Source organism: Furipterus horrens, unplaced genomic scaffold (assembly GCF_987537825.1).
Source record: "Furipterus horrens unplaced genomic scaffold, mFurHor1.1.pri manual_scaffold_6, whole genome shotgun sequence".
Lineage (NCBI taxonomy): Eukaryota > Metazoa > Chordata > Mammalia > Chiroptera > Furipteridae > Furipterus > Furipterus horrens.
Window position 1 is genome coordinate 73,864,365 of NW_028327176.1, and position 24,545 is coordinate 73,888,909.

Genomic DNA, 24,545 nt, shown 5'->3' on the forward strand with positions numbered 1-24,545 from the left:
TCATTTCAGACATTGTAGTTTACATCAATGAAAGTTTATTTTGGGTCCTTTTAAAAAATACCTTCTGCCCTGGCTCGTGTGACTAGTGGATTCAGTGCCGACCTGCAGACCAAAAGGCTGCCATTCAATTCCCAGTCAGGGCACATGCCTGGGTCGCAGGCCAGGCTCCCAGTTGGGGGCACGCAAGAGGCAACCCGATCCACGTATCTCTCGCACATTGATGTTTCTCTCCCTCCCTTTCTCCCTCTCTTCCTCTCTAAAATTAATAAATATTTTAAAAAATAAAAAATATCTTCCATGTCTCTAACTTCGAACAGATGGAATATAGTTATAGTAACTGTTATAATGTTCTTGTCTGTTATTTCTAATATCTGTCAGTTCTGAGTTGCATTAAAATGCTTGATTCTTCTCACCATGGGTCGTATTTTCCTGCTTCTTTCCGAACTTGGGTTACCTTTGAACAGATACAGATCTTGTGAATTTTATCTTGTTGGCTGCTGGACATTTTGTAATTTCTATAAACATTATTGAGCTTGGTTTGTAACATAGTTAAGTTACTCGAAAACAGTTTGATCTTTTTTGGTCTTGATTTTATGATCTGTCAGGCTGGTCTAGGGCTCATTACTCCCTACGGAAGCAAGACCTTTATGAGAATTTTACCCAGTGTCCCATGATTTCTGTTGTTCCAATCTGACTAGTGGAAAGGGGCACTGTTTCTGGCCTTGTGCAATCTCTTGATGCTGTTCCTTCTGATTCTTCTTGATGATGCTTTCCTGGGTCTCAGGTAGCTGCTTCACAGGCATGCACTGCTCAGGATCCTGCTGGACACTTGAGGGGGAACCTCTACAGAATGCTGAGCTCTTTTTCTGCCCAGGTGTCATCTCTCTAGCACTTCCCTGCAAACTCTAGCTACCTAGGTCTTACCGGGCCCTCAGCTCCATAGCTGCAACTCATGGGGATGCTGGCTCCACCTCAGTCCCCATTTCTTGTGCCACAGCCTAGAAACTCTTTCAAAGCATTAAGCAGCAGTCTCATTTATTGCCTATCTGTCATCACTGTTCTTCATTACTTAAGGTCCAATTTCTTGAAAACCATTGTTTTGGATATTTTGTTTGAGTTTCTTTGGTTGTTTCATGCACGGATAAATCCTGTCCCTGTTAATCGATCTTGTTCAGAAGCAGTCCTCCTCCCCTTGGCATGTGGAAGGCATAGCCTCCTGACCTCTGCCTAAGTTATGTGTTCCCATCTCCCTGTTTTTCTGACTGCTCCTCTGCTGCTGCCCACTCTTACAGGGCGGGTCTCCTGACTGGGGTTTATGCCAGGCTCTCTCTAGTACATTCCCCTGGTCACACTCATCCCCACAGGTTTCATTTCTATCTCTATGCTGACCTCTATCTTGAAGCCAGACTAGAGCCCCACACTCCAACTGCCCACTCTGCAATGAACCTTTGAATGTCCCACAGGCACATTAACTACACCCCATCCAAAACTGCGCTCACCATTCTCTCCCCAGAACGGCTATCCCTCCAGAAGCTGTTTTCATGAATGGCACTACCATCTACCTAGGAAGCAGCCTTGCACCTCCTCCCCCCTCCCCCCACCCCCTGTCTTCATTGAGGGCTGTCAGTTCTGCCTCCTGAACATTGATGAACTCTCATCTTCTCCAATGCACACCAAGCCACCCTTGCTCTCATCTGCACCAGTCTCACCCAGACACCTTTCCTTGGAGGCGTGACCAGCATAAAACTACCCAAATGCAAGTCCTATGAGGATCCTCCACTGGCCTCCTTTGTGCTAGATGACTCAGACTCCTTTCTGGGATAAGTAAAGTCCTTGCTTAAGCCTTGGACCTCTTTCTCGCCCACAGGCCCTTATAGGCTGTCATTTGCCAGAGGCCTGGAGGGCTCAGGTTGTAACTGCCTGATTAATTAAACCACCTCTGCAGCAGAATGCCTGTCTTCTGACGCTGGAGGCTATTTCCCACTACCCTGCCCTGAGCCCAACACAGTGCATATGAAGACAGCGCTGCTGCAGATTAGTGTAAAATGCTGTCCCTGGGGTCAAAAAGTGTGGCTCCCACCCCACCCCCCACGGCCTGTGTCATCTTGCACAAAGCACTTCCAGCCTCAGATGCCCCATATGTAAAGTGGGTTCTATCATCCCTCCTCTCCTCAATAATATGCCAGAGATTTGTCTTTGTTAACCAGCACGCTATAATGCGGTTTCTTCTACCGCATTTGCCCAACATCAAGACGGTGGCTCCTGTGCTCGCTTGGCAGCACACATACTAAAACTGGAACGATTCGGAGATTAGTATGGACCCTGCGCAAGGATGACATGCAAATTCGTGTAGGGTTCCATATTAAAACACAAAAACAAAAACAAAGGCGGCGCCCCGCTCAGAGGCAGGGGCCCGGCAGGGGGAGGGGAGCGCCGCGCTCAGGGAGCAAACCCACAAGAAGCGCTCGCTCTCTGATCACTGTGAGCGCAGGGCGCTGCTGGACTAGCTCCTGCGGGTCCAGGACGTAGGCCTGAAGGTCCCCTGGCAGACCATTCGCCCTCCAGAGCTGGGCTCCCCCACCATGCGTGACTTCCGGAACAGGACACAGCGCCTGTTATTGGCCGTCGTCCTGGGCGTCACCAGGGAGCGCCGCCTCTGCCGACATCTTATTGGAGAAGCCCCCACGCGCGCTGCAGCGGTGGTGCCCGGGGCAGGTCGCTGTGTCGCGACGTGACACCAGCCTCTCGGCGCCCGCCAACCCCAGACCCCGGCCCCGCGAGCCTGTCCGATAGCGTGGGGTGCCTGCAGACCGGCCGCCGCGTCTAGGTAGGTCGGGTTCTGGTCGGCCAAGGGGCAACCCCCCACGCGAGGCCCCCCGCCAAGGGCAGGGCTGGACCTCGGACCACACGGACGGGCCCTCGAGAGCGCCCTCTGAATGCAGGGGACCAAGCTACGCACGTAGGGAAACCGAGGGACTGGCCCAGAGTGCCGTGCGTGTGGACCGATCGTGGGACGCCGTCCCCGGTACTCACACATCTCCAAGCTGCGGTGCTTGTGGGCTGTTTCCGCCTCTCGTCACCGCATCTTTGCTTAAGGACCCTTCGGCAGAGTTGGATCGAGCTCGGGTTCTGCTGCAGAGTCATAAACGCAGAAGCGGCGGGGCTGCTTTCTGGCTGGTACCTTGGCAGGTGACAGCTCCTCTTTAGGCCGGAGTGCTGCCTCCTGTAAAACGGGGCGCGCTGCCCGAGGGGATTGTGGTAGGACCGAGGAAGAACCTCCACGTGCAGTTCGTGGGAAGGGCACAGTCAGTGTGTCCTCGGGTTATCTTGGAGAGCAGGTGACCTGACCAGCCTTATCCCTGAGGCGGCAGCCAGCAGGTGACCAAGTTTCCTTGAGCATGGCTGAGAACAGAGGATCTCCCGTTGGAGGCCCCTACTTCTCACTGTAACAGAACCCCTGGCCTGCTCCGATTGAAACAGAACCCACGGGCTGTTTAGTTAGGGGCCCGATTGCCCACCACCAGAATTCTAACTCTCAATACCAGAGTTCAGTGAAAAGAAAAAGAATTGTTTATTTGCACATAGTCCTGCCTCCCCCTCCCAGACCTGGCCAGTCTTATGAAGGTCAGAAACACCATTTCCCTACTTCCTAGGCACAGTTCAGCTTTACCAGCAGCTGCCAATCACGCAAATCTGATTGGGGAGGTCCTTTCTGTGCTGTGGTGCCCTCCAGCTCTCAATGCAGAACTGCCTGGATTCTCAGCCTCCTTGTAAACTGTCTTCTTCCTGCAAACCACATGGATCTCCTCTCCTCAAAATCGCATGGCGAGAGCTTCTTAAAGCAGCCTGGAGACCCCCTCCTCCAAGCCACATGGAGGGAGCGCACCCACTGAAATGTCCACAGCTACTTGCTTCCTCTGAGGCAGTGGGTGTTACAAACAGTTCTGACCATTCACAAAACCCTACGCAGGCTTCCTTACCATCCCACAGTCCAAGACCCCTCCCATCTTCCTGAGGCTTGGACGTTTCAAAGCGGATCTTTGTGCAACAAAGTTTCCAGCCACTAGCCCCAGGCATGCAAAGGCATCCTGAAAGCTGCTTCCTTTTCCCTATCTCCCAGCTGCAAACTCTGGGGTTTGTTTTTGGACTCCCCTGTTTCTGTAACATCACCACAACCTTCTAGGCTAACGTGCCCTAGGGGGTGGAGGTAGCAGGTGTGCTAAAGCTGGATTATCTTGTTTCCACACACCCCTGGGCTTGGATTCAAATCCCAGCTCTTTCCCCTCCTTGGGAACATGGGAGAATCCCTTAACTTCTCTAAGCCTTAGTTTTTTCATCTGTAAAATAAGACTAACAATACCTACCTTCCACAATTATATATATAAATCATGTTTTGGATAAAGCACTTAAATGAGACCTGGCATTCAGTGGGAGTGGTTAACTATTGTATATCTTTTAGCGGGTGGAGTGTCTGAGCACACAAGCTTTGGCTGGAACAGACTATCAGTGGTGTGGATGGGCCTGTGTGAGACAGGAGGGCAGGAGGCTTCAAGCCCCCGTTTTTTCTGGTCAGACTCATCGGCCAGCACAGTGGTTAGATCATTACCTGAGTCTAATGCATCTTTAGTAGAACAAGGGAGACTGATTCATTGGGGTGAGGACCAGGAGTCCTCCACATGCCTGAGCATAAAGACTTGTTTTGTAAAGAAAAGAACCAGGTACAAGAGCGACTGTTTGGAGGCCAGACTTAGGTTAGGAACAAAACAAGAAAAAGGGATTTATTTGTCTTTGAGTGGAACTTGAAATAAAGTCTGAGCTCTGCTGGTACCAATTCTAGGTGGTTTGAAGAGGGAGGGCACAGCCACACTTCCTGAGCTTGACAATCACCAAGCTTCCCCAAGTAGTGAAAAGCCAAGCCCCTGTTTCAACAGAGACCAGTAGCTGAGAGCCTCTGTGTGCCAGGCACAGTGGACTCCACAGAGAGAGAGACAGGCGAGGCCCTAGAACCCAGAGAAGGGACAGCTGCTCATGTCAGGCCTAGGCCCTGCCCTTTGTCTGCAGCCTCCCTCAGGCAGTCTGTGCTGCAGCAGGAAAAACAAATATTTACTGTCTGGGGAGATAGGTGGGGGCTGCTCCTAGCAGGTGGAACAGAGGGATTATGGCTTGTTAATGTGAGCAGCAGAAAGCATTTTCAGTAGGAAGGTAACAGGATCAAACTGGCATTTAAAGACGTGTTTGTGGTAGGTGTGAAGCCAGTTTCCCCAGTGTTTATTTGCCTGTGATGTGCCCCACTCTTATCTAACTCCCAGTCCTGCTTCTCTTAGCCCACTCCAACTTAGCATCACTTCCTTAAGAAACTAGTCAAATCTCCGTCATGGGAAACAGAACCAGCAGGTAGCTCTTTTGCAAGGGAGCAGGGTAGCCTCAGCCTTCCTTCTCACCTGTTCTCTTAGTGAAGAGCCTTAGAAATCTTACACAACAGCAGCCTTGGTTTATAGAGGGGGAAACAGGCCCAGGGAGGGTGATTATCCAGAGGCCACAGAACTCTACTTCATCACACTGCCTCGATCACACTTGCAGGACCCTTGATTGTCAAAGCAAAAGTCCCGTTGCTGAATCTTGTGGCATCAGTTGTTAACATCAGTCTTCCTTGTGAGCAAGACGGCAGGGCTGAGCATGTCTGAGTTACACTGTTTGTCCCAGTGCCACAATGGTGCCAGGTGGTGTTCGCTTTCAGAAAGCACTGGGTGAAGGACTCCCTGGCACCTAGCTTGGGACCTGACATGAAGTAGTTGCTCCTCTAGAAAGGTTTCATTTTGTGCACTGAATTGAGCAAAAAGATCACCTTGTGAAATAACTTATAAATCCAGATCACTTCCATGTGGTGTACTAGGAACTTGAGAGGAACTTAAAGGGCCTGGGGCTATAGCTCAAGGCTCTGGGATCCTGCTGAGGGTTGCCAGCTCCCTCTGTACTCTGTGACCCGCTTTTTTCTCCATAGACTCTGATGCTGTTCCCTCTTAGAAAAAGGCTGCTCAGAGCTCTGCTGGAGGCTCAGCGGTGGCCCTTTCAACCCTCCAGAGACATGAGACTGGTACAGTTCCAGGCACCCCACCTGATGGGACCTCACCTGGGCCTGGAGTCAGGGAACGGTGGGGGGCTCATCAACCTCAACGCCTTTGACCCCACACTGCCCAAGACGATGGTGGAGTTCCTGGAGCAGGGAGAGTCCACTCTCTCAGTGGCAAGAAGGTAAATCAGCAGCAGCATCACCCCATGGCAGTTGCCCTGTTTCCCTTTTCTCTCCTCCCACCCCCTCCTTGCCCTGGGAAATGGGACCTGCAGGCAGCTCTTTTGCAAGGGAGCATAGTAGCCGCAGCCTTCCGTTCTCTTAGTGAAGAGCCTTAGAAATCTTATATGACAGCAGCCTCAGTTTATAGAGGGGAAAACTGAGGCCCAGGGAGAGGGATATCCTAAGACCACAAAACTCCACTTCATCACACTGCCTTCCCTGGGGGTACAGTTGCTGCTTGCCAGAGGGATCTGCGACCTGCAGTCCTAAGTGGTGTCTTAGGAAGCTGGGGGACTGATTGGACTCTTGGCTTATTAGGGGAAAGAGGACTGCAAAGAGGTTTCCTTAAAGATGATTCTTGGGTTTGGGCTAGATTAGATAGGGACTTCTCTGAAGCCAAGAGCCATATGACATCTGTTCTAAAAGTATTGAACAGTAAAGACCACTTTGAGATACATTTGTACCTATTAAACTGGCAAATGTTGGACAGCACATAGTGTGGGAAAGAGTATATTTCCTAAGCATCATGTTCTCCAAAGATTGGAGCCTACTTTTATATCCTTCAACAGGGATTTGGGTGTGTCTACAGTGCAGTAATATACAGCCATAATATATTGTTATGGTGTGATCTTTAAAATATATATATATTTCAAATAGGGTGTATGTAGTGTGCTATCATTCATATAAAATGAGAAGACTAGAGTAGCTGTGAAGAGCTGCATAGGACACAGTGTGTCTCCAAGGCTGGAGCAGGGTGACTAGGAGAAAGGGTAGAAGAAGGACCTTCCCAATTACTCCTATCTGCCCCTTCTGAATTCCCTTACATGCAGGTGTGTTACCTGATGGGGAAAAGGAAATCTGCACTGGACAAATAATAAACAGTGCTCTGGTGTTAAGGGACAATAGCTAGCCTCGATTTTCACACTAACTCGGATGGCTGATAGATCTAAAAAATATATTTTGAACAGCAAAGCTTGTAGCTGCTGTAGGATCTACCCAATGTGCCCCAGGACTGCCGGCCGGCTCCCAACCAGCCCCTCTCTCCTGCTCTGGTCTCTGCAGAGCCTTGGCTGCCCAGTTGCCAGTCCTTCCACGATCAGAGGTAACCTTCCTGGCTCCAGTCACACGGCCAGACAAGGTGGTATGTGTGGGCATGAATTACGCGGACCACTGCAAGGAACAGAACGTGCCTGTGCCAAAGGAGCCCATCATCTTCAGCAAGTTTGCCAGCGCCATCGTGGGGCCCTACGCTGAGATCATCCTCCCACCTGAGAGCCAGGTCGGTGCCTTCCCATTGCCCTCTTGAGTCACTGGGGCCCATCACAAGGGTGCGCAGCATTCAGCTTATAGGAGCCACCTGTTGTTTAGTAGTGCGTTAAACAGAAGCCGCAGGGGATTTTACAGTAATAAGATTGGCCTCAGGAAAAATAATTAATAGAAGAGAAGACTTTCTATTTATTCCCATTTGAATTACAAAAGTAATATACCTTCACTGTAGATAGTTATAAAATTCAGCATGCCCCTTCAAAGAATAAGAACAATGTCCTGCATGATCATAATACCATTATCACAACCAAGCAAATCAACATGAATAGTCTCTAATATATAGTCCAACTGGGAGATGACTTCCAATTTGGGTTCTGTTTTGTTGTTTGTTGACCCAGGGTCAAACAAGGCCACACATTGTATTTGGTTATGTCTCTTTACAGCCTGTAATCTACAGATCCACAGGGATCCACTGGCTTTTTCTCAAAAAGGGCCAGTTAGTAAATATTAGACTTGGAATGCCAGATGGTGGCTGTTGCAATAGTTCAACTTTGCCACTGTAGTGCGAAAGTAGCCATGGCTGACATACATGAATGAACATGGCTGTGTTCCAGGAAAGCTTTATCTGTAGAAACAGTCAGCGAGCTAGAATCACCCATAGGTTACACTTTGCTGACTTCTGGTCTCTGACCAACAGCCTGCTGCCCTTTTCTATATGTCATGACACTCACTATTTGAAGAGCCCAGGCAAGTTGTCTCATAGCATCTCCCACAGTCTGGATTTGCCTGGTTGTGTCCTCATGATTAGATTCAGATTAAACATTTCGCCAAGTGTTCCACACAGGTGTCTCAGTCCACTTGGGCTGCTATAACAAAATAGACTGGCTGGCTTATCAATGGCAGACATTTATTTTCCACAGTTCTGGAGGTTGGAAGTGCAAGATCAAGGTGCTGATAAATTTGGTGCCTGGAAAGACCACTTCCTGGTTCCTAGATGATGTCTTTCCCTGTTTGCATGTGGTGGAAGGGTCCAGGGAGCTTTCTGGGGTCTTTTATAAGGGCACTCATCCTATTCATGGGGTCTGCCCTCATGTCAATCACCTCCCAAAGGGTCTACCTCCTGATACCATCACATTGAGGGATAGGTTTCAACATAGGAATTTGGAGGGACACAGACATTCATTCTATATAACACAGATTTTGTATCTTCACACTGCATCCCACTGGGAGGCTCCTGTCAGCTGCCTCGAGTTTGATCATTTGGTTTACTCGCTATTCACTAGATGTCTCCATTGGGAAGGTGCTGTTCTCTGGTAACGACCAATCTGAAGTTGTTTGAGACCATGGGACTCTGTTATTGCACTGGGGGTTAGAAAAATGTGATTTTTCTATTGTGCCTCCTATTTATTAGCAGGCATTTTGTGAACAAAATCTGCTTTTTTTTTTTTTAACTCCATTACTTTGCTATCACTGTGAATTCTTGATTTTTATTTTTATCCAACATGTTGCAATCCATCATTTATAGTCTTTCTGATATGCAAATGATCTCAGCTTGGCCAGTGGGGGGCTTCAAGTTGGCCCCCACCCTCGACACTTTTTGAACACTTTCTTGCTTACTCTCCAAGGTAGCACAGGCTTATCTTGTACTGTGTTGCACCTGGAATGAGTCCTTTCCTTGAATGAACCTGATTCTTTCTAGTGGGGAGTGATACTAGAGACCAAGGTCAGTGTCAGGTGTGTTTATAGCAGTTCTGGATCATTCAAAAGAGCAGCCAGTTTGAAGGGTTAGGTTGTATCTGTTTTGTAGCACTTTAAGGCTGAGTGTGTTTTCATTTTCTGTGGCCCAGTGTATTTTTTGGTGAACTGTTTATTCAAGCCTTTTGCCCACATTTATTTTGGTGTGTTGATCTTTTTGACACTTAAGTGAGTTAATACATTAAAGCGCTAGAATGGTGCCTGGCGCATGGTAGGGTTAGCTATTATCACTTGGTATCCGTTGTTTTTTGGAAGTATCAAGAGTGAGTTTTAAATTCAGTCCCCACACTGTTGTGGAGCAAGTGCGAGAACCAAACGGTCAGAGACAACCAAATTAGAATTTAAAGAGCCTTTATTAGCTGGCCAGCAACTGCCCACCCGTCCACAGGCCGGACTTAGGTGAACAGCCCCGACCTTAGGGATTGGGGGGTTTATAAAGCATTTCAGGTGCATTCTTGTTCCTGCAGGTGCAGGAACTTGGACAGAAATACAGCTTGTATAGACAAAAATTTTCCACTATTCCCCAGGTCATTGCTCAAAGGAATAGGTCACTGCTATTCCCCAAGTCTTTGCTCAAAGAACAATTCACTGCTCAAAGGAATAACAGTTAGGTTAAGTTCCCTGTTCTGCTTGGTTGGAGCATGCAACCACGGGGATCCTGAGTCCGGGACCCAAGTTCAGCTAATTACCCTACTGGCTGGACATCTGAAAAATACCCTCTAACACACACCAGTGTTGATCCTTCAGTCACCATGGGAACTGTGCCTGCATCCAGTGGTGTTGCCTGCCATTGCCTGAGGTTTACGGATCTACAGGTCACACTTCACCCTCCACTCTGGTTCATTTTGATTATGACTGTGGGCCAGCAACTGACCCCACTGTTAGAGGCCCAGGCCCTGAAGACATAGCATGCAGCCCCTCAGCACCAAACAGGCCCCAGGGCCATGTGGTTTACTGCTCCTTTCCCACTTTATAGGCGGTGGACTGGGAAGTGGAGCTGGCCGTGGTCATTGGGAAAAAAGGCAAGCACATCAAGGTGAGGTTGAAAGGGTGGTACCCACTGTCCCTGGCCTTGGAAAGTGGTTAGCCATGGCACCTGCCTTGTCCCTCACCTAGCACCTTTGGTGAGCTCTGGCTACAAGTATGGGATAAAGGCTTTGTTATAGGGGTTGGTGTCACTGTGATGTAACCTCCTATCTGGCCAAATCCCCTGCCCCCCTAGGCCACAGATGCCATGGCTTGTGTGGCTGGCTTCACTGTGGCACATGACGTAAGCGCTCGTGACTGGCAAATGGGACGCAATGGAAAGCAGTGGCTGCTGGGAAAAACCTTTGACACCTTCTGCCCCCTGGGCCCTGCCTTGGTGACTAAGGACAGTGTAGCAGGTAAGTCTCTGACAGCCCCCATGACTCTTCTTGCTCTGCTCAGATATGTCAGAGCAAAGAGATAGCACTCAGGAAGTGGGACTGTGGGGATGGCTCAATGTGGAGCCTCCGCCCCAGCTGCCTTTCACTGAGTCCTTAGAGAGCAAGTCTCAACTGGGCTGCTAGCACATCCCCTCACCCCCTAGAAGACCATAGTCACACAGGTGGTAAATCTGCATTCATCAAGTGAATTATAGAGAACAGTGCTCCCCAGGATAGGTTGTTGGCTTCCTCTAGCTGCCACCATCTGGGAGAGTCTAGGTTGGAAGGAAGCAAAGCTGGCCCTTGAGCATCGCAGGGACTGTCACAAAGCCCATTCCTTTTCCTCAGTCAGGGAGATGGAGAGGACCAACCGATCTTGCCCAGCCACTATGACAAGGGCAGCACTGGCTACCGGCAAGGGCTCCGGGAGCCAGGAGGGCAGATGGTGGTGCAGAAGGCAGAGCATGGCCATTTAGGTTGCAGGTGTGTCGGGGAGGGTTTAGCCTCACGCCACCTTGTTCAGTTAACAGTGAAGTTAGATTGTGTTCCAGCTGTCTAAGAGGGTGTATTTGTGAGTGTGTAAAACGGAAGTGAAAAGTGTGGTTAGCCAGGACACTTCCTAGTGAGCCACCCCTGTCAAGAGTCAGGTGCAGGAGGTTCACTGCCCACTCATGCTGTTCCTCTGCGGTATTTCAGATGTTGACTCCATATCTGCAGTTGTCAGCCTTTGCTGTGGATAGGTGTCTTCTTTTTTTTTTTTTTTTTTTTAAGGCAAAAAACTGCCATCTTTCCTCTTCCTGGAGGGGAGCCCCAAGGTGGTGTTTCTGCATTTCAGATCCACATAACTTAAAGATCTGCTGCCGGGTGAATGGGGAAGTGGTCCAGAGCAGCAACACCAATCAGATGGTGTTTAAGACAGAAGAGCTGATAGCATGGGTCTCCCAGTAAGTGGGGTGAAGCCCTGACCTGCACAGCCTCCTGCAGCAGAGCCGAGCCCTCCGTCCCTGGTCTCACCTGGCCCTTTTGCCCCAGGTTTGTCACTCTTTTCCCCGGGGACATCATCCTGACGGGGACCCCTCCAGGTGTTGGTGTATTCAGGAAACCTCCTGTCTTTCTCAAGGTAGGTTGGCTAAAAGGAGGAAGGGGAGAAGGACCCAGAGGCCTGGCAGGCTTGGCTCAGACCCGAGAAATCCAGGCCTGTGTATGAATATATGTGTATGTCAGACTGAGGACTGACAACCTGCGGCCACTCCATTGCAGAAGGGCGATGAAGTCCAGTGTGAGATTGAAGAATTGGGAGTCATTATCAACAAGGTGGTGTAATGGATGGCTCCTGCCGCAGGCCCTGGACTTAAGACAAGAGGTGAGGCCTCCATTCCCACTCAGCCCTGTCCAGGGTGAGGCCCAGTTCCAGCCCCCTCAAGGCTCCACATTTAGGTAGAGGAGGAGGAAGTGGGACTCTCCTCTTCAATAAACTTCTCAGGCTAAAGCAGCAGCTTGGCTTCTGCCTGACTTTTAAGTTTGTTTCAGGGAGCAAGATAGGGTATCGTCACGGAGTGGGGAAGGAGAGCAGACACTATGTACACACATCAAAAGACACTGCTGGGCTTGGAAAGAGGACTTGTCCAGGCTAGTCCCCTCATTTAACCACACCAAAGGATGGAGAGTGCAAGAGACGGTAAAAGACAATCAAATCTCAACAATTTTATTGGCCAACCAAGGGTTTCAAACAGGCTTTGGCTTCTAGCTTCAACTTCTGGCTTCAGGGCTCGGCTGGCTGCGGAGCCTCAGCACAGGCTCTACCCCACAATTCTAGCCACAGATGAATTGCCGGATGAACTGTTCCAGCTTTTCCTGATTTTCCCAGCTGGTGAAGGTAGGGGACAGGTGGAGCATGGGGCCTGCAGGGCTGGGTGTCTGCTGCAGCACCTGTGCCAGGGAGAAGGGCTGTGAGCACTCACCGCGGGGAAAACCTGCAGTGAGACCTCTGGCTCCTTAGGCCTCAGGGTTTGAGCAGTGCTGCCTCTCAAACCATCCCCAGTACCCCACCCCACCTGGGAGCAGAATGACGCAGTGGTTCAGGAGACCAAGAGGGGCATGAAAACCTACCCATCTTCTCCAACTCCTGTCACCACACCTGTTCTTGGGAGACATGGGGAAAACCCGGGGTGGGCACAGGTGGGCTTCCCTGAGCAGTTCTGTCAGGGTGAAAGCAGAGGGGTAGGAGGAGGATGAAACTGGCCTCTCACCCCCAAATCTCTGAAGGTCCAGACAGCCCTGATGGCAAGACTTGGGTCCACACACTCTGAAGGAGAAAGAAGTGAAGCTGCAGTGGGTGCAGGCAGCCACTGGCACAAGCTTCTCTTCCTCTTGCTGAAAGAAGGCAGCAGCCCATGGACCTCTACTCTTCAGCTCTCCTTCCTGGAGTGGGGCTGGCACTGCCCAGCAGAGGGCAGCAACTACCAGCAAGCCCCTGCCTCCTGGGTGCCACCTGGCTTCTTGGGACTCACCGAAGCACCCCTCCTCCTGGGCAGTGGCCTGCAAGAACTGGAACAGCTGCTCCACGTAGCCTGACTCTGTGAAGCAGAGGAGATTTGAGGCCCAGAACAGGCATGGCCCTGCCCTGAGCTCTCAGCCCCTCTGAGGGCAGCCAGGGGAGTGTGGGCCTCACCTGTGTCGGGCAGCTGGCCCTGGTGGAGGAAGGTGGCAGCCTGTGCAAAGGCCTTGAGCAGTGGGCTGAGCAGGCGGCACAGGAAGAGGAAAAAGTCAGGGCAGCGAGACTGTTGACTGAGCTGGAGGGAAATAGGCCAGGAGGTGAGAGCAGCTCCCACCATCTCCCTATTGTTCCCTTCCCCGTTGGCTTCTCCCAACGCACCCTGAATTGCCGGCCCTCAGTCTCCTCGAAGTCGTCACTGTCACTATCAGTGAAGTCCCCACTCGGTTTCCACAACAGCTTGGCACTAAAACGCCGTCGTCCGGTGTCACAGGCCTGCTGGGAGCCTGGGGTCTGGGGCCAGAGGAGTCATTAGTCTCTGTCAGGCTGACCAAGGTTCAGCCCTGAGCCCCCCAGATCAGATACATGGCAGACCAAGCCCATGGAGGTACAACCAGTAAAAGCAGACCTAGGGAGCCCACATGAGACCTGCTGAGCCAGCTTGTAGGGTGAGAGGAAGGAGGCACCCATCCTCAAGGGCCACAGCCCTGTGGACAAGGAATGTGGGGGGCAGGAGGTGTGCAGAGAACCTCAGAGGTACAATTGTGCAGTCCTGTCATGACGGACACACATGGGCCCAGAGCTGGCAGACAAACAAATCCCAAGGCACAGAGTTGCTAAGGCAGGACCCAGGCTTCCCTGTTTGCTTGGCCAGGGGCTCTGTCTCCAGCAGCTCTACCTACCTCTTCAGCAACCAGGAGCCCATACTGGATGAGACAGTCCAGCACCTCCTGACAGTAGCTGTAGGAAGACTGGCAGGGCTGAGGAGAAAGATCTCTATGTGGCCTCAGGGGAGCCAGGCAGTGGGCAGGGGTCTTAGGGGCAGGGCAGGCACAGCCCCTCCTACAACCAAAGGGCACCCAGGTCTGAGGGGGCCAGTGGGAGGCCTGACCTGCAGCAGTAAGAGGTCCTGTGGCAGCAAGTGCAGCAGCAGCAGGACCTGGTGGTACAGCTCTGTTTGGCTCAGCAGCTCGATGCCCTGCAGCTCCCAGGGGCCCTCTGGCGGCACTCTGCCTGCCAGCAGGGCCCGAACTGCGCAGGCTGGGGAGGAAGCCACTATAAGCTAGGAAGCCATCCCCTAACCTGACACCTCACCCACCTCTGAACCCCTCAGGACTCACCGCCCACGGCCTCACTCAGGAAGACAGGCAGCAGCTCGGAGCTCAGGCGCGCCAAGTGCATGAGGCTTGGGCTGGGTCGAAGTACCACCAGCAAGTCCCCCTGGTGAATGCGCAGCAGAGCCACATGTGCCTGCAGCAGTTTCAGCGTGTGCTGTACCAGGCATCGCAGCTGACCTGAGAAGCCCACGTCAAAGCCACGCAGCAGCATTTCCTCTGTCAGCCAGGCAAACTCTCCCAGGAGCTTAGACAGGAACACCCCCTAGGTGGGTGGTGCCAGCACTGAGCAGCAGGGCCACACCATTCCCTCAGCCTCTCCTGCCCCTGCCACACTGAGCCTACCTTTCGGTGCTTAAACAGCAGCAGTGTCGCCATGATGGCTGTGCTCATCACCGCAGAGTTCGCCACACTGGCTGCAGCCGGGATTGGGGATGTTGGTCAGGGGCCACATGGCCAAGCAGCCAGTTCCGTCACCCAGTGTTTAGGCCAAGGACAGTCCTCCCCTGCCTCTTTGGAATTCCTCCCCAAAACTCCACCCCAGGGAAGAGGAGAGCAGGCCTGCCTGGTCCTTGGGGGTCACCCTCCCCAGTGGAGAACTGGCATTTATCAAACAGATGCTGAGTCAGACAGGGAACTCAGGGACGTTCCCTGCCTCATAGGTCTACCCGCCAACCCGCGGTCTGTGCCACAGAGGGGTGCCTGAGAAGACAGTTGTAATGATCATTCTGTTCAAAGTCCCCTCTGAGACATGTACTGTGTTAAGTCCCTCACAGGCATTATTCCATTGAGTCAATGTCACCCCATTTACAGTTCAGAGACCAGGCTCAGAAAGGTGAAGTGGGGAGCCAAGGCAGGGCCTGGGTGACCTTGGGTAGGTGGCCTAGATCCAGGTATCTGTCCTTTGTACTCCCCACCCTCTGTGGCCCAGGCAGCCATCTGTGTGTACTCATTAGGGGCTCCCTTGTGTTCTCCCTGGTTGCCACGTTCCTCCTCACTATTACAAGTGGGCCACACAGGCTGGAGGGTCAGGTGCAGAGACCTACTTGGGATGGAGTGCTCTGACAATCCACTGACCCAGAGAGAGGGAGCAGCTCAGGACCCTCTCCAAAGGCCCAAACCTAGTCTCCCTCACCATTCCGGATGTGACGGCTCAGCCTCCTGACCAGTAGCTGATCCTCTTCCTTGAGGGCCAGAAGGAGCCCAGTTACTGGGGTCCACTCCTGCTCCTTCTCAGTGTCTGGGATGACAGTACTGGTACAGAGACAGATCACAAGATGAGGGGAGCCAATCTAGACAGTCTTGGGGAAGTCTAGAGGTTTCGCAAAAGAGGGTGTTTCCCCAGGCCAGGCAGGCTCCAGAGCAGGGATGGTCCTGTAACCCCAGCCCCTTTCAGCCTCTGCCACTTCCCACACTCAGATTACAGGCAAGGAGGGGTCCCAGGCACTGTTCTAGATGAGGCACTGTATCTGGTGAGGGAGGCCGGAGCTGGGGATGTCTGTGGGTATGTGCTGAAAGACCACTTGCTGTGCCCTGGAGACCCACACCCTCCCCTGCCCCTACCTGTGGCCCAGCACGATGGGCTGCAGCAGCTGCTCCAGGGTCTGCCTGCTGCCCCAACAGCTTCTGGCATTGACAGTGTATTCCTGCCCAAGACAAAGTTCTCAGGTTGCCTGCTTGCCTACCAAGAAACCTGCACACAGCCCAATGAGGTAGGTGAGGCTATCCCTGCAGTGGCTCTGAGGGCAAGGCTGCCAGAAGCCCCAGAACAGACTTCATGTCCTCACAGCTTTGCCCAACAGACTCCATACCTGCAGAGAGAAGGGCTGGGACAGGTGCACACGAATGCAGGTTCGAGGGCTGCGGCGCCAGCCTCCCAGACTCCGCAGGGCAGCCAGAGCTACGGTCCGCAGTCCCAGGGGGGCCGTGGCCTGCAGGGAGGAAGGGGCTGAGGGAGCTGGCTTGCCTGGAGCACTGCCCTCTACTCAACATGATCTTGCAAACTGGTACATGACCATGACCTCTCCAAGCTCATTTTCTCACCCATGAAACAGGAGAAATCCCTCCCTAGTGGGTCTTTTGAGGATGAAATAGTATGACAGTGCCACAGGATGACTGTAGGGGTATAATTCCTTTGCACCCCCTGCCCCTAGCCCTGAGGGGCACTCAGCCATAGGACACAATATGTTGTGCCTCTTCTCTGGAGATGGTGTCCACTTGGGGTCCCACAGGGCAGGAGGGTCTCACATGGTGTGCATCACGTGCATCTGGAACCAGGTCATAGGTGATGGCCACTGGCACCAGCATAGCATCTGGGACAACGCCCATCTGGACCACCTGTACCACCAGTCCCAGCCAGGCCTGGCCCAGGGCTGATAGCCAAGGGCCCTGGGTCCCAGGGGGCTCTTCCAGGAAGATGAGCAGGGGCTGCCTGCTGGCCAGCAGCTGTTCCACAACCTGGAAGGGGGTGGGGAGGTAGTGGCAGAAGCAGGCATCAAGGCCAGAGCTGGCCTGACCCCAAAGAAACACCACTGGGGGTACTCACCGCGTGGACCACAGCCCTTGCAAGAACCCCCTCGGAGCTGTCCAGGGAGAGGTTGGCCTCTAGCGGCAGGAAAAGCCCCCCAAGCTTCCTCAGCAGAGCTCTGTGGGGCATAGGGCAGACAGAACCTGATAAGGGAAGAGGCTCAGGAGATGGGACCAAGCAGGAAGTTAGTGAGAGCCTTGGTCCACTGAGGGCCAGCCTGGGTTCTGCCTGAACATGCTGTGGCCAGGCATGGCCCCAGAAGCCACAGTTGACCATCTGAGCTCACAGGCTGAATTGGTGGAAGGTTGGGCGCTACGAGGCCAGGAAGAGGGCCTGTGGGGAGCTGTTGCCAGCACACCCCCACATACCCCTACCCCAGCCTGGGCACTGCCACGTATGTCTAGGGGCACACAGCTTTTACCTGAGGGTGGGGGAGCAGGCACAGGGGTCCCAAGCCACCCGGAGCACGCCCAGGCCCTGGGAGAGCAGCACAAAGGGCAGCAAGATCCCGTCCAGGAGTGACTTGTGGGTAGAGAGGAAGACGAGCGGCGAGCCCTGCTTGGGGAAAGCCAGAGGGAAGTGCCAGCCCATCTCCACCCGGAAGATGCAGGGAGCTGAAACCCTGAGCCTCCAGACCCAGGGCAGCCACAGAGGGACGAAGGGTTCAGCTGTGCAGTTCTTCCTTGGAGCACATTTCCCAAAAGGAGAGAAGTTCTGTTGACAACTTTTAAGGAAACGCACTGATGCAATGGTTGTTAAGACCATGATGAAAAAATGTTAGGGGAAGCCCTGTTGGAGCAGAGCTGTGAGGCATGAAGAGGTCACCAAAAAGCAGTGGAGTTTTCCCACCAGAGCATGGGGCTAGGCCTGACTAAGGGCTTGGCCTAGCTCTGTCCTGCCATCCCATCCCATTGGAGGGCAGTCTTACCCCCTGGGCAGCCTGGCAGACCATCTTCATGTGGCCCTTGTGGAGCTGCACATTCAGGAAGAAGCAGTTCAGGAACCGCAGCACCACCCAGCTGAACAGCCTGGAGAGCAGAAGGAGCCACATGAGGTGTGGCAGGCACTGCCCCCAAGGCAAGGCCCCCAGCATCTCAGAGGGCCTCCAGTATTGTCCCTATTATGCAGAAGAGCAAAGTGAGGCTCAGAGAGGGTACAGAAACTGTTGAGTAGAAGAGAAAGCTAAGAAGTACTAGGACTGGCAGGCAGGCCTGACACTAGAGCCCATGCCTGTGAGAAGCTGATACGTCCCCAGGAAGACCTGCTGGTACAGCTGCTTCACATCGCTTTCAGAACATCGCCCTTCCCCAAAGGAGATCACAGGATTAAGACTCTCTCCAGGCATAACCTGGCTTGCTCTTTGCAAACTGCTGAGAAAGGTGAAATAAGGAGGGAGGATTTTGTAATACAAGAAGGAAAGAGGACAATTGAAGGGGACAATTTAAGTGAGAGCAGAAGCATAGATGCAGGTAGTGTGATGATGTGGTGGACAAGCAGCATGCCCTCATCTGACAGCACAAGACTGGGCATTGGCTGACAGCCGGTAAGGCTTACAGGGGCGCTTAGACATCAAAATCCAAACCTGTATAGTCCTGTGTATCTGGTCCCTTCTGCCTCTCATTTTATCTCCACCAGTTCACTGGCCAGCTTCCAGCCACCTCAGCTTCATGAACAAACCTCGCCCTTTCCTGTGGCCATAACTCATGCTATTCGCTCTAGTGGGACTGCCCATCCTTGCACTCCTTCCCCCAAGGCTGGTTCCTTTCCCCCTTTCATCCCTATCTTACAAGTCTCCTCCTCTCCTCCAGGTACTCTTAGTCCCAGCCCTATTTGTGTTTGCAGCCATGTGTATTTCTGTTTACTCTGACCTGCACACCCCTTCATTCCCCTGGAATAGCGCCTGCATCTAAAAGGAGCTCAGACTGTGCAGATGAATATGAGAGGGAGCAGGTGGTAACAGCAGGATGGGTGCAGGAGGGAGCATGGGGGCCTATAAGATCAGGGAACCAGTCACCACTGCCTCTCTCCCTCTCTCCACAGGAATCTGACCTGCAGAGGGGTGAAAAGATGGAGGGCGGTACTGGAGTCTGGGCCACAACCAGGGGTTCCTGGTATGACCCCAAAATTCCCAGCCCCAGGCCAGCAGTGGTGAGAAACTGGGCTGGAAGCTGGGGGCTGGCTCAGATCAAAGCCCCATCCTATTTCCAGCTGGTCCCACCAAGGAGCCAGCTGTCCTCAGAAAGGTCTCAGTGTCCAGGTCAGGGGCTCCCTCAGGACTTCTGGTAAATACACCATCTGGCTCCCCAGTGGGTGGAGTCTGGTCCTCCCTCAAGCCCAGTCAACACCCTCCAGAAGGGCGAAGGCTCTAGGGACAAGTGTCCCGTAGCACAAGGTTACCTGATCAGGAAGGGGCGGGGCGGGGCCTGGATGTGGCCCAGGATGCGCTGTACCTCTTTCTTCACAAGGCCAGGCACCTGGCCTTCAGCAGCCCCTCCTGGGGCCCTTCCTGAGATGGCATTCTGTACACTATAGTGTGAGGGGAGTGGTGTCAGGCTGGGGCAGGCGTAAGGTTTCTCAGGTCACTTCCCTCAGCCACACCACCTCCCCAGGGAACAGATTCGTCTTTACCCTCCATTTGTAAGGTAGGGACCTAGGCAAAGCTAACATTCTAGAAGCCAGCCCTCTCAACCACCCCTGCCTAGAGCCTCCAGCCCAATCCCTGCCTCACCCAGTGCTTTCCATGACCTTCTGTAGCTCATCCCAGCCGGGGGGTATATGCTGCTCCAGGGACCACAAGAAATAGCAGAGCCTCCGAACCAGCCAGCCCCGAAACCTGAGTACAGCCCCAGAAGTAGAGGCAAGATCTTTTAGAGGGTCTGCCTCCCACTAGGACCCACAGAGGGTAGTCCATGAGGCCTTCCTCCCAGTCCCATGGCCTGGGAACACCTGAGCTTGGCTTATCACAGAGCAGGATGAGGAAGCACCTACCCCATTCCCACCCCCTCCCTCTGAGTGGGGTACTGACACACAATGGGCAGCCCGTAAATGCTAACAGAAGGAACTACAGGAGAGTTTCTGCACTTCCCTGCCCCTCCTGCCTGTGGGTGTGGAGCAAAGGACAGGGGACTTCTTTCCCATTAGAGGAAGAAACTGACACCACAAAGCAGGGTCCTAGCAGCCCCACACCTCAGGGCCCTGCTCTCACCCCTGGCTTTGACTACCTGGTGTTCTCCTCCTTTACCAGGATCACATTGCAGAAGCCCAGATCCATTATGCTTCTGTGGAAGAGGGACTCCTACCCAAGAAGGTAAAGGGATAGCATGACTTTGGGGGGCCTTTGTAAACCAGCAAAGGAAAGCCCCTGCTCTATCTTTGTGGTCTCTGCCTGATGGACTATCGTGCCTACCAGAAGACAGGACTGTAGCACAGCATTTCCCAAAAGATCCTGAAGCTCACGCAGGAAACAGGGTTCTGTGGTCAAAACGGAAGGGCTGCATTCTGTACAGCACCACCCTCTTGGAGAGCAGCATATTAAAGTCTCTGAGGTCTCTCGTCTACCGCAGGGAACGTACATGTAGCCTGGATCTCCACCAGAACTATGGGTCTCATCAGTACCAGCACATGAGGCATGGACACAGGAAGAGCTCAAGCCAGTGCTGAGTGCTGGGTGACTCTGAGTGGGTGAGTCCCTCAAAATGAACAACAAGACTGTGCAAGCATGTTCAGATCCTAGCTCTCTGGCCATACCCTATCTTCTCAGGCACCTCTATACTTCCCCACCCAACTCTCCTAGGCTGCGACCCAGCCCCAGGCCAACAACGCAACCAGTACCAGTGCCTCTATCCCCCTGAAAGACAAGGGCAAAGGCATGGGCAGGGAGGGCCAAACCTGGAAGGACATAAAGGAAGCTATGGCTCCCACAAGCAAGCTCCCCAAAGCTCCCCTACATTACATTACTCACCCAGCTCTTAGGGGTACAGGTCTGGCAGCAGCGACCCACAAAGGGGCGATATTTCCCCAGGAACGGTGTGACAGCCTCTAGCTTCATCCCCAAGCCTGAGGACCACAGGCTGGTCTGGAAAGTGGCCACAGGGAGAGATGGGAAGACTGAAGGTCCTTGGCAGAGGGAGGCTCCAAGAATGAGCTGCTCAGGAGGGGAGGTGGGAGGGCAGAGGGTGTTCTGGGAATAGAAGGGACCATACTACCTCTTGGCCATTCTGGCTGCTCCTCTGCTGAGTTTGGAGTCTAGCTCCCAACATGGTGTCCATGGGGTCCTATAAGATCTGAGAACCAGCCACCTCTGCCTCTCTTCTTGTCACCACAAGAATCGGACCTGGGGAGAAATGGAAGGATGGAAGGGGTGCTGGAGTCTGGGCCACAACATGGGGTTCCTGTGGTGACCACCAAATTCCCATCCCTGGGACAGACAGACAACATCCAGGCCAGCAGTGGTGAGAAACTGGGCTGGAAGCTGGCTTAGACCAAAGCCATGCCCATATCCAACTGGTCCCACCAAGGACCAAACTGTCCTCAAAAAGTCTCAGTGTCCAGATCAGGAGCAACCTGAGGGCTAACATAAAGGAGATCAGTTGCCTTACCATCAATACCCACCCTGCCATGTCCCAGCACAGATGAGGGCAATACTGGATACTCAGACCCTTTCTGTGCAGAGGGAAAAAACAAGGTTGGGTTGGCAGAAAAGAGTCATGTGACTGTCAAAGAGGAACAGGACCACTGACGCAAGACCACCAGGTCCTGCCCAGCTGCTCTTCTCCTCCACACCAGAGGATGGCCTTTCACCTACTCAATCATTACAGGAATGTGGGCCAGGTACTAGGTGGGGGACAGCTGGGGAGTCAGGACACAGAGAAATACCCTAAGGAATGCTGTTATGGTTGGAGACAAGACAAACTTCCACAATACATCCCCTCTTAAACAGCACTCTCAGCAGAAGACCACACTGGGTATCTCCTCAGCCCCTCCTTCCCATAATTTTCCTCTAAACTAACAAACATCTATTCCATAAAGCAGCACTGAACCTCTCTGGGCCCAGAAATTAGACCCTAAGAAACCCCTCTACCCTGATCTCTCACCACATCCCTGATGGGTAGACTGGTCTAGTTATTTATGTTATCGGTGTCCCCACCACACATCGCACATGCCTATGTGCGTGCCTTCTCCCTTCCTACCAAATTCTACCCATGGCTCTAAGTCTACGATGCTTCTGGATCATCCTCTAGGGTTCTCACCTTCTCCTTGGTTCCCCCAGCCCAAACTCACTGAGCTAGGAACCTCCTTCAGAGCTGAGGTTTCACTTTCTCATACCATCTGAAAATGTCCTGAGGGCCAGGGCTGCAATTGACTCACCTCTGACGCCCCCAGTCTGCCCTGCACAGATGAGGAACCCATGAAGTGCCAGATGACTGACTAATTTCCTCTCCCAGAATTCCACTGGGTCTTTCCTCCTCTCCCCATTTAAACCATAAAGCCAGGTGGTACTAGGATCACAATCCCTGCAGTGCATGAGTTCTGGTAGACTCATTCCAAGTGCACTTCCTACTTTAAGAGGTTCTTATAGCCCCATTCACAGACACTTGATATAGGGAGCTCCTACACTATCTGGAGAATCCTGCTTGCTTTGCAAAGAGAATGTCTGCTCCTCAGCCTCAGACCACCCCACTCTCAAAATCTAACCCCACTAGATATATGCTAACCCTAAAGGGACCAGAAAGAGTAAAAGACAGGACTAGGAGTACTCCGATTCGCCAATTGGGTCAACTACTTACCTCACACAATCCAGAGGTCAGTTCTGGGATATGTCTTTCAGCACCCAAGCCCCCCAAATGGGAATCTGTGTCAGCCTGTAGCTCCTACCTGGACACCTCCCGCCCCCAGGTGGCAAGCTGGCATCCTGAGAGCCAAATGCAGTTCATACACAGTAGTCCCTCTCTATATCGCGATTCACTTATCATGGCCTCACTATATCGCGGGATTTTTTAAAATATTATATTTAATTATTTATCGCGGATTTTTCACTGTAGCGTGGGATTTTTGTGGTACTGTATATGCATGTTGTTAAAGTTATGTAGGTTTAAGAGTGTAGAATATGTTTAAGGACATAAGTAGTGTTTATAAAAGTGTGGAAAAGGTTAAGGGAGTGGGGAAGGTTAAGGGACTGGGAATGGTTTATAAGTGTGTGGGAAGGGTTTATAAAGCCTTAAAACATATATATATATCCCCCTCGTCGGCAGCCGTCCGTCTCGAGAGACGATGGTGTAGCTTCTTAAGAGTCTATCTGCACCGCCGAGAATGGTTGTGCAGTCCGACTCGGGAGTGACACGGTATCTGTCTCCTCCCGTGTTGAATCGACATCTTGCGATGACGCTGGAGTGTCCTCTCCAGTGAAGCTGAAGCTACAGAGCCTGGGCAGGGTGATATGGAGGGTCTGCTGTTGCCCATGCAGCAGACCCCCCCCCTCTTCGCAGCTGAAGGGTCCAAGGGAAAGACGGAGTCAATACAGCTTGGCTTCAGGTGCGCCGCAGGAGTTGCCGGTGTTGACTACAACGTCAAACCGCCTTAGGGACTCCGGCTCCGGATTTTCTGTCGGGGTTTACTCCCTTAGCCTTTCCCCTGAAGAGGTATGCCGCAAGGCAGCGGAGGTTTTTTGGAATCAGAGTTTTCCTTCTCTGATATATATATATATATATATACACTAAAATAAATGTACGGTTCCTACTTTGCGGATTTTCACCTGTCACTGGGGGGTCTAGAACGTAATAAGCGCGATAAGTAAGGGAATACTGTACTTGCTTTCTGACACACAATATTCTTAAACTTGATGAATTAACATAAACATTTAAAACTACAGAACTTGTTAGGTTAAAAATCAGTTTCCAGCTGCTGCGGTTAAAGAAAAAAAAAAACAGAGATGTGGCACCTGTGACAGGCAGCCTACAAGACTAGCTGGTGGAGCCCCGGGGTCACTGTCCCGGCAGCCAGGCAGCAGGCACCGCCACATTGGCCACCACATCAGTCTCACCTTTTGCCTGCCCCCACCCCTGCTCATACCTAAGTTTGAAGTCATCAGAGGATGACTTCCCAAACTGTTCCCTACAGAGAAGCACAGTTTAAATGTGACCTCACCCCTAGGCCCCAGCCTGACGGCCGTCAGAACTTGCCCCACACCAGGCCCGTGGCGCATGCTCCCTGCACAGCCGAAGATTAAAGAGAGGGCACCTGCACCTGAAGCTGGGTGCAGCGTCTGACTCTGACGTGCGCACACACGCACAGACACACATACACGTCTAGGGTGACCACAGGCGAGGCCCCAGTGCACCGGTGTTGCCAATGCGGCCCTCACACCACTGCCGGCAAGGACTCACTGCGCGGCTGGCCCTCAGGGCCACCGCTCCTCCACCCGTTCGTCCCCAGGAGGGTTACCCGGGCGGCTACTGTAGCAGGAAGGGCCCTA

The 24,545-nt window shown here is 52.6% G+C and overlaps 2 protein-coding genes and 1 non-coding gene across 3 annotated transcripts; 2 read left to right on the forward strand and 1 right to left on the reverse strand.

Moving 5' to 3' along the window:
- Positions 1-2,264: 2,264 nt before the first annotated feature.
- On the forward strand, positions 2,265-2,367 carry LOC150006515 (U6 spliceosomal RNA). Its single transcript, XR_016512071.1, has one exon. It is a non-coding gene; the product is annotated as a U6 spliceosomal RNA (small nuclear RNA).
- A 298-nt stretch (positions 2,368-2,665) lies between these two features.
- Positions 2,666-12,214, forward strand: LOC150006516 (oxaloacetate tautomerase FAHD2A, mitochondrial). The gene is made up of 8 exons (XM_090281780.1): positions 2,666-2,827; positions 6,002-6,252; positions 7,355-7,571; positions 10,290-10,349; positions 10,536-10,698; positions 11,555-11,663; positions 11,752-11,839; positions 11,980-12,214. The coding sequence occupies exons 2-8, from the start codon at positions 6,008-6,010 to the stop codon at positions 12,040-12,042; spliced, it is 945 nt and encodes a 314-aa protein (XP_090137906.1). The 5' UTR covers positions 2,666-2,827; positions 6,002-6,007; the 3' UTR covers positions 12,043-12,214.
- A 199-nt stretch (positions 12,215-12,413) lies between these two features.
- Positions 12,414-21,393, reverse strand: GPAT2 (glycerol-3-phosphate acyltransferase 2, mitochondrial). Its single transcript, XM_090281781.1, has 21 exons — positions 21,280-21,393; positions 21,036-21,149; positions 20,296-20,369; positions 19,803-19,907; positions 19,472-19,600; positions 18,003-18,102; positions 17,496-17,629; positions 17,093-17,192; positions 16,795-17,004; positions 16,359-16,478; positions 16,111-16,193; positions 15,683-15,801; positions 14,893-14,963; positions 14,554-14,812; positions 14,325-14,473; positions 14,116-14,193; positions 13,595-13,726; positions 13,391-13,511; positions 13,230-13,295; positions 12,969-13,024; positions 12,414-12,648 (listed from the first exon to the last, which is right to left on the reverse strand). Exons 1-21 carry the CDS (start codon positions 21,340-21,342, stop codon positions 12,532-12,534), a joined length of 2,400 nt encoding a protein of 799 aa, XP_090137907.1. The 5' UTR covers positions 21,343-21,393; the 3' UTR covers positions 12,414-12,531.
- Positions 21,394-24,545: the final 3,152 nt, after the last annotated feature.

Bases quoted from the DNA above. Each gene is read 5' to 3' on its own strand.
- GPAT2 (XM_090281781.1), bottom strand. From the start codon at position 21,342: ATGGACACCATGTTGGGAGCTAGACTCCAAACTCAGCAGAGGAGCAGC. The intron at 13,727-14,115 runs GTAGGTAGAGCT...CTCTGGCCCCAG, and splicing joins GGCTCCTGGTTGCTGAAGAG to ACCCCAGGCTCCCAGCAGGC. The intron at 13,296-13,390 runs GTGAGGCCCACA...TCTGCTTCACAG, and splicing joins GGGCCAGCTGCCCGACACAG to AGTCAGGCTACGTGGAGCAG.
- LOC150006516 (XM_090281780.1), top strand. From the start codon at position 6,008: ATGCTGTTCCCTCTTAGAAAAAGGCTGCTCAGAGCTCTGCTGGAGGCT. The intron at 10,699-11,554 runs GTAAGTCTCTGA...TCTGCATTTCAG, and splicing joins GACTAAGGACAGTGTAGCAG to ATCCACATAACTTAAAGATC. The intron at 11,664-11,751 runs GTAAGTGGGGTG...CTTTTGCCCCAG, and splicing joins CTGATAGCATGGGTCTCCCA to GTTTGTCACTCTTTTCCCCG.